This window comes from Athene cunicularia (genome assembly GCF_003259725.1).
Source record: "Athene cunicularia isolate RWA chromosome 2 unlocalized genomic scaffold, athCun1 chr2_part1, whole genome shotgun sequence".
Taxonomy (NCBI): domain Eukaryota; kingdom Metazoa; phylum Chordata; class Aves; order Strigiformes; family Strigidae; genus Athene; species Athene cunicularia.
Window position 1 is genome coordinate 30,942,133 of NW_020799095.1, and position 8,939 is coordinate 30,951,071.

The following is an 8,939-nucleotide window of genomic DNA, read 5'->3' on the forward strand; positions in this document are numbered from 1 at the left end:
ATGACTTATATGACTATGACTTATTCAAAGAATATTCCCAAGCTCCCTATGGATGTAGATATGATACTGTGACAAGTACCTCGAACAAGACATTTTCAATTCTTTCTGCTGTCCTTGGGACAGCAGAGAGGTTAGATTATGTTGTATAGTGGCATTTCTTACTGTTTTTTAAGCAGCAGTGTGCGCTGCACATTTGTGGTGCTCAGGATTATTTGTTGCTTATTCATGCTGTGCTGTATAGTGAAACTTACACTTTGTTCCCTACCTTGTTGGGCTGATCCCTGTCTGCATCTATGCAGATGCCATGACCACAGAGTGTCTCAGATCCTTCCTGGCAGTCATCAAACTTCAAGGCACAGTGGGGCCCATAGGTTTCTGGAGTACAGGAGCAGCTACGGTGAAAGCAGACAGAAAAACCAAAATGTTGTTCTCATATAGCACTTAACAATCATATATTGACAGAGTAAGAGATCATTCCCCACTCTTTTAATTATGTGGTGTTCCTTATGAAATCTGTCTGTATATATACTGACATATATCTATACTGACAATCCCATTAGTAATTATGCACAGATGCAAGGTTCCTGTTCAGCAGAAACTCAAAAGTCACGTGGGACTTGGGCATATCCATGACTGTCTGACCCTATGGGAGAATCCACAGTCTTCTCTTACATTCATAAGTGCAAATCCAGAAAAAAAGAAATGTCTAACGTGAGACTTCAACAGAGTATGAGCCTGGAAATCCACACTTACGTCAGAGAGCACCTTAACCTCGTGTTTCAGTTTATGACCCTCATATGATGCCTAGTGTCTACAGCCCTAGCTCTAGCAACACGTAGAAATGCCATGTCTGGCCTGTCCCAGGAGGCGGGGTACCTTCACAAGCACACCTCAAGATGTGGCAGCTCCTGTCTCAGCAGCATCAGCCCAACTTTCAGGTGAGTGTGGTGGGCAGGAGGAGGCATTTGGGGCTGATGGGATGGGGAGAACAAAGTAGTGGGCTGAAGGGAGGCATTCTACAGCAGGGATCTGGTTTGCAGGCTGCCAGCTGCTCACAATGTTATTTATAGGGCACACCTTAGTCGTAGCATCATACCTATGCTGTGAAACTGAAATTGGGAACTTCCAAGCCATTGGACATTTCCTTTTTCTTTGACTTCCACATGGACCAAATCTGAGGCTCAGAAATACAACTAAAAGGGATCTAAACCTGCAAAAAGCCTCCAATCAGTTCACTAGGTTTTTATTAAAATGACAGTGAGACAAGCTCTATGCTGCAAAATCTGCTGATGTCTGCTTCTCACAGAGACATATGGCAGGTGCACACCCCCGTTGAATCGTTTTTAAAGCTGACTAATGAAAACTACTCTGTCAAAGCATTTATCTGCAGATTTTGAATCAGGGTTTTTCAGTGCAGATGATCTGGACCTTGGAGCAATTTATTAATAGGCTGCTACCATTTCTGCCAGGGTGTCACATGCTCAGCTGAAATAGCAGTTTGATAAGTCAATCACAGGTAACTGAATGCTGCACCCAGCACAAGCAACCTGGATGAACTTAGGCTTAAAAAAACCCACAATAGCTTAATGCTTAACTGTGGTCTGCAGTACTGTAAGACGGCATGTTCATTATTGTAAGAGAGGGCAGATAGACCAACACCATCTTTCCAGTGCAGTAGCTCATCCTGGACAAGCTCAGAGGCAACAGGTCAGGGAACCAGTCACCTTTGTATGTTCAAAGTACATTCAGAGCTTCGTGTTCAACTCCAAAGGACAAAGCAAGGCAATCTCACCAGCTCAAGAGGAGGACAACAGCACTGTCTCCTGCCTAGTCTGACAAAGATTAATCTGCCTCCCATTTGAAGCTGCTAAGTAAACAGCTTCAAGAAGTAGGTCATGCTGCAAGGAGCTGCAGTCAAATTGCAGTGCACTGCTGCTCAGCACTCTCCCATTGCTGAGGGCATGTTGTAATGAGCCCCCCATGATTTTGGTTCCGACACAAAAGTCTGATAGTCTTGGGGACTCTCACAGCCTTTCATCCAACTTATGGAATGTCCCATTAAGGTCTAAATTCAGGAAGGCATTTCCTGAATCCCTGCTCTTTTTCCTCCTACTTTAGTGTTTTCCTGAATTACAGCTTGAAGCACACACATCAAGAATCTAAACAGGGAGTGAAGACTGCATTATGCTCCATCTCACAGTACCTAATCCAGCACTGTCCTTCACCTGATGTTATCTCTGGGGGCTATGGATAGTTAAATATCACCCTTTTCTTTACCCACAGTCCATGCTGGTGTATATAACCACACAAGAACAGGAGTGGGGTGACCTGGGTTGCTGGGTCCCAGAAAATTTAGCAGCAATATTATCACAGTTGTTGAAAAGAGGAACGTCAAACTCTATCTGGGGATACATTTAGCATCTGAGGAGCACTCAGAAATAAGTAAGACAGTATGTGAAGAGATACTGTGAAGACAGTGCAATGGGGTTGGGGAAAGGACAAAACAATAATCCTGTGTAATGCAAAAGCAGTAATGTTAAGATATGGATTACTTATGAAGAGGTCTTAGTTCATTTCAGGAGACACTGATTCAGCAAGTACCAAGGAGGGCAAGAATTACATTGGGGAAGAAACTTACAGGAATCATGACTGTACTAGCACAGTGACAACACTTGTGAGAAAGGCAGAAAGTTTGTCCTCTCAAACCCTAATTTAGTCACATACCTGTACACCACATCTCTGAGCACAGTAAGAAAGAGTAAGTAAAGGCAAGTTGCTTTGTGTGTTGTTTCCTTGACAAATGTCAGCTGCAGGCAAGCTAGAAACATTCTTTAAAATCAAAGAAAAGCAGACAGGAAGCATCACATATCAGTGAGGCCTCAGCAGGCTGTGTGTTAAAGCTGAAAAGTGAGGAGCACTGCAGGAGAACTTCCCTTGTGTGAGGTTCTTCCAAGAACTGACAAAGCACTGTAAACCAGTGTTACTCCAAGCAAATATTTGTGGGGGCTAAGATTGTCATGCTGAAGCAGAAGACAGATTGCTTTGCAGAAAGCTGTGGCATGCTCTCCAGCCTGCTTGTTCCCATTGCACAGGGATTGCTTTGTATTATATCTGAGTTATTTATTTACCAGATTATTTGACATTTTGGTAAATAAGACACAGAAAGTTCAGGCTGGCTTGCCCTGTAAACAAGAGTATGTTTCTTAAGGAGTTGAGCACAGCCAGAGAAGGATACATTCCTGGGGGATGGAGCATGTCTATGGGGGCCCGCACACAGGCAGCCCAGGCACCCTCCTGGCCTGCTGGCTGCAGACAGCATTTCTCCTCCCTTTCTGCCTGGCAGCATTGGGCATTGCTTGCTCTGCTGCAGGCCCTGTATTTCTGGAGGGCATGAAGGCATTTCTGAGAGTTATGCAGTGTGCTAGGAATGCCACTGACCAAGGGTGCCAATACATGCAGGAAGTTTCCAGCTACTCAAAGCCTTTGCTGGGCCAAAGCTATTCACCTCCTTCACGTCCTCGCTCCCTTTGGTCTCAAGGGGTAGGTGATAACAGAGGGATGATAACTGCTCTTCTTGTGTCAAAGCAGGTAATGGCTTCACAGGGCCTTCTGTGTCTGCGGTGGGCTCCGTGTACAGTGTATTAAGGATTTTAGATTCTTTAGACTGCAAGGGATTATAGTGCATAGATACTAAACAGACATATTCCTAGAACTTGTGTTGCAGGGATGATATGGGGTGCAAAAATAGCAGAGTATTTTTCATAGGATTTTTGTGTATAGTTTTGAAAAGTTACCTGTAGCTGCCTGGTGTGTTCACACAAGTGGCTCCATTCTGGCAGCCTAGCGCTGTTCCAGAATAAATCTGGCATTCATTAACATCCACTGAACACAGGGGGCCCTAAGATGAAATGGAAAACCAGTTTATTTTCCAAATAACTCAGAAATGAAGCAAACCATGGAGCCAATGTTTAATATAGTTTCCAAAGATATACAAACCATGGGCTGCTATCAACACAGCTTCCCTTATGAAACATTATAACAAAATTCAATTTTTCAGCTGTGTTTCTGTGACCCTGGTTATCAGTCAGCTGGGGGATAAAATACTTCAGATGTTTGTAGAAAGCATATGGACAGCGTAGTACTGTCACCCCCCCTTACTTTCCAACTTGCTAGTAAAAGGCTCAGAACTTTCTTTCAAACTGTTTCTATCAAGAGATGCTGCTTTATTAAGACTGAAAGCACAGCAATTTTGACCCAGATCTTGCTGGGACAACTTTCAAGTTGAGAGCCTTTGAGCAGAAAATATAACTGTTCCATCTCTAGTGCATGTAAAAGCACCATTAAACCCTTTGCCAGTAAAGTACTTTGGATTTTAAAACCTCGGAATGGGATTGATTACTTACACTCCCATTTTGTCTTATTTGTTTGAACTTGAATAAATATCTTTCCTTTCCCCCCATTCTCTCTCTATCCTTGCATAAGATCAACAGCAAGGCATGCAGTCCAGTCCACCGCTCAGCAAAACCCAAAGACTAATTCTCTGCTGTAGGAACCGCCAAGCATCACTGACTTCATGGGCCATCACCTGCAGATAACAGTGCAGAGTCTGGCCTAATGTTTTGGGCTTTGGGTTTTTTGTATCTATTGATAATGTCAAAAAGCAAACGTGGTGCAATTCAATCAAATAATGAGTGTGATACTGCTGCTTTGCTGTTCAGTATATGTCACGCTGTCCTGAGAAACCTTAAAAAGCTACACTTCATCACAATTACACTAAGCCAGATGTATCCTTAATGCTAAAATACACACTCCATATTCAAGGAGGCTAAAGACTCACCTGCCAGTTGCTGGGACAGAGGCAAAAGAAACCATCCAGTGAATTTACACAGGTTCCTGAGTTCCTACAGGGGTTACTACTGCAGGCTTTCCTCTGGATAGCCTGAAACCCAGAAGAAGAGCAGAAAATGAGGTTCCTGCTTATTTGGTGTTCCATTGGCATTTATTTTCAAGACAAACCTTTTTTTTTTTTTTTTTTCATTCTTTCTTGGGTTCTCCCTCCCCCCTTTCTTTTTTCGGCAAGGTTGACTTGTAAAAGTTTTGAGCTGTTTCGTTTACCCCTGTACAGAATAATGACTAATATGATTGGTCTTACACAAGATGGGCAGCTGCAAGCACTAGGATGAGAAAATCCCTGTAAGAAGCATTAATAGAGACTGTTCTTCGGCAGCAGACTGTGAATCTAGATGGAGGGTTATCTTGTCTTCTCAATTCCATGGGTGACTCATATGACAACTGCTTTTATTGGCAGCTCTGGCTTGGCAGAAGCTCAGTGGAGAAGAAGGTGACAGTTGAAAGTTAGCTATTTCCAGTACAATATAAAATCCAGTTTGAATTCTCCAGTCCTCACAGATCAGTGAAGGAAGAGTTTATTTCTTCTGGTATCTAGTTGTTCTTGAGTCTACAACTGTTTTTCCTCTAAGGAATGCAGGCTCCTACTCAGTTTATATTTCATAAGAAGGCTTTTTACCTCCTCTACAAATCTTGGCTTTTTTTTTTTTTTACCTTCTGTTACCCCTTTCCTGAGTAATGCATGAGAGGAAAGAAATAATTTATCCATTGTAACCTCACTTTATTTACTTGGTGCTGGGTTTTTCTTTTTTGATCTCTAGTTTGCTTCCCGTTTACTCACCTGCTCTAAGCTTTGAAGTTTGTTGTCAAGACTCATGATCTGCAAGAGAAATGCAAATTACATTGTGCTTGGTATGTGCTGGATGTCGGTAGGCTAACAAAGTATTTTCTCTTGAGAAAAGATAATAGCTGGTATATGAAACCAGGTGACAATCAGGTTCAAATCAGGCCCCATTCACTGGGATTTTGGTGGTTTAGGCTGTTCAGAAAAATGACAGCTTAAATATGTCTCCATTTGCTCCAGAAAGCAAGACTCAGTCTTGTGAAGATATATTCAGGTGCTCAACATTGAGAATGTGAATATTGCAGTGGGACTGTTTGGGTGCTTGCATGCATGCAAAGGACAGAAGTCTGAGACAATACATCAAAGCCAAGAAAAGGTTCACCATATCTCAGTGGGTTATAATGACAAAAGGCAAGCTGAAACTGCACCAGGGAATACGATGGATACATATTAACACAATTTCCCTAAAGAAAGATCTTTTAGGCTATAAAAGATTTTCCTGTAAGGAACTTGAGGCAACACTGTAAAAAAAGACACTTAAGTCAGAGGAAGGTTTCAAAATCTTCTGTTGGAGAAAAATCTTTAGTAAGAGGGTAGAGACAAAACTACAGCATAGTTGTTTTCTTTCCACTGCAAACCCCCATAGCCCATTTCACCTATGGAATGGAATGTCAGCTAACAACTATAAGAACATATATGGTCCATTTCCTAAATTTAGTGGGATTTTACTTCAATAAATATTAGAGGATATATTCCACAGAGATGTAGACAATGAACAAAAGAATAATCCTGGTAACTGGAAATTATGGGATTTGCATGAATATCTCCACTGTCTCCAGAGTTACTGAATAAGTATCTCAACATTAAACATGGACTCTGAGCTGATGTTAAATGTGGACTCTGCCCCAGTTCTCTGAATTGGAGTACAGAAATACTAAAATGAATCAGGCAATGATGTTAATCTGAGGAATGGAAAACTGTGAACGCTGGAGGAGGATAACACAAGGGCATGGCTCACCTTGGAGGTCAGCAGAGCAACCTGCTGGGATACATTCTGAGAGGCAACATTGGCTTTTTTAAGTTCTTGAATCTCTGCATTACTTTCTCTCACCTAAGTTTAAACAACAGAGATAACGTGAAACAAGCTTGGCTCTTACAAAATCTTAGAAAAGTTTCGTTCTCACCTAACTTTACTGTTATTAAGTCCACTTAAATACAGAGAGCTCTGTTACATACACAACTTAATCTTTTTTTTTTTTTTTTTTTTGTAATGGCATGATTACAAGTCTGCAATAGCTTACTTTCCTATTAGAGTGCTGACACAGATAATATAAAACAACAATCATACAAAACACATTTGCTAAGACAAATTCTGAAGACAATTAAACTATTAATGTGCAAAACTGAAAACAAAAACATATTACAGAAAAGTAATTGTATCACCTGACTAAGAAGTTCTGCAAGGTCTTCTTCATTAATTTTTATTTTCCCCAGTGGTCCAGTTCTAAATTCAATATTTTTCCTGGAGCCAGCATGGAACACTAAATTACCCTGCTCTGAGGACAAACGAGGCCTGTTGTATTATGGAAAAGACAAAGAGATCATTTAGTTACATGTATCTGCCAAAGAGTATGTGAAAAAAAGAGCTGCAGTAAAGCTATTCTGTTCCCATTACTGGCACTTAGAAGCCACCATACGAACAAAAGCATTTACAAGCAATAGTACTTACTGCTCATCATAAATGGTTCTTTTCTGCCTCTTTTTTTCATCATGGTTTGATTCACAGCTCAATCCAGTAAGTAATAATAATGCAACTAAAAGCCCAGGAGCAGGAGCAGCCCAAAGCATTGCTCTCCTCCAGCTGTCCTGTGCATGAAGCAAAACCTCCAGTGCTGAAGGGTACTGTTGTAAGCCCAGGTGCCCTTTGCTCTCACAAAGCTCTTTATTCACAAGGTGCCCATTCTGCTGTCTTGTCTTGCAAGGGTGAACTTTATCTCAGGTATCTTAATTAAAGATTGACAGCATGCAAATCCTCTAGAACTAAATGTATTTTTCTCTGGGTTTGGTGGTTGGGTTTTTTTTTTTAATTTCGGTTCCAGGAGCTTTGAAAGTTCATTAATTGAAATCTATGTGCATTTCATCATTATGTCTTTGACCTTTATACAGCTGAGCACCCCAGTGTCTCAGAGCACCTTGTAATCTGCAGCTGGCTACTGCGGGAATGGCTCACTCTCCCCACATGCTGCAGCACATGAGTGAAGGAAAGATTATTTGGCAGCACTAAAGGACCTAGACTGTTACCAAAAAAACCAAACCCCAAATCCCACACATAAAACCTACAGTGGCTGGCAAGGAATATTTGTACTGAAAGAGAAGTTTCCAGCCAGTAATTTATTGGGCAGATGACACAAACAAGTTAGCAGTACCAAACAGCGTCCCATGGATTACAACAGCAAAATACAGTTTTAACCAAATATGGTTGCTCTGACTCAAGAATAACTCAGTTTGCAGATCCTGGGGAGATGATCAAACACCAAAGGGACTGCATTTTTTCTGGCATGTGTAGGCTGACTTCACTGCACACACTAGGGCTCCCAAATTCAGGGCTAGCCACAGACAATGCAGAAGATTAAGGAATAATTAAAAGGAGGCTCAAAAGTAATCAAAAAAATGCAAATCAGTCTGTTCTTAGAGCCAAAATTTTAATCTTGACCCCATTTTCCTCTACTCTTCAGCAGTACCACGCAGCCTTCTCAAAAGAAGTGTCCCACCTAGATGCTTGTCAGTACTTGTCTGAGGCTCAGGCTGTTGCTGCTGGAAGCCATGTCAGAGTCCACATCCCATCACCCTTTCGCTTTTGCCAGTTTCCATATTGCCCTTGCACAAGACCCTGCTGTGTTTTCCTCTCCCTGCTTACGGGAGCTTTGTGTATCTTTTCCTTCCTCATGCTAGGAGCTACCTGAACCTTCAGGTTCACCACCATTCTTTTTGATTTTCCTTTTTGTTTAGTAGACTAATCATTCGGGTTGCTCACATTTCAAACCCCTACTAAGAAGAAAAGAGTAGCAACAGTTGTAACTGCTCTTGCTTGAAGATAACACCAGCCACCATTCACTGATCCTTTAAGTCCTAGACCTTCCTGAAGGCCATGGAACTCCTCCATTTCCCAACCCTGCCCAGCCTTCCTTTCTGCTCCAGTTTACACTTGTCACCTACAGATGTCCCACAGATCTGTGGGACATGCCCT

General features: G+C 41.8%; 1 protein-coding gene across 1 annotated transcript in view; it reads right to left on the bottom strand.

Moving 5' to 3' along the window:
- CUBN (cubilin) overlaps nt 1-7,540 on the bottom strand; it is a 149,032-nt gene extending 141,492 nt beyond the window's left edge. The window contains exons 1-7 of the mRNA XM_026843524.1: nt 7,422-7,540; nt 7,136-7,265; nt 6,711-6,803; nt 5,690-5,728; nt 4,838-4,939; nt 3,795-3,898; nt 266-392 (exon numbers count right to left, since the gene is read on the bottom strand). Of these exons, the coding sequence (XP_026699325.1) occupies nt 266-392; nt 3,795-3,898; nt 4,838-4,939; nt 5,690-5,728; nt 6,711-6,803; nt 7,136-7,265; nt 7,422-7,540 (714 nt within the window). The remainder of the gene's footprint in view (nt 1-265; nt 393-3,794; nt 3,899-4,837; nt 4,940-5,689; nt 5,729-6,710; nt 6,804-7,135; nt 7,266-7,421) is intronic.
- Nucleotides 7,541-8,939: the final 1,399 nt, after the last annotated feature.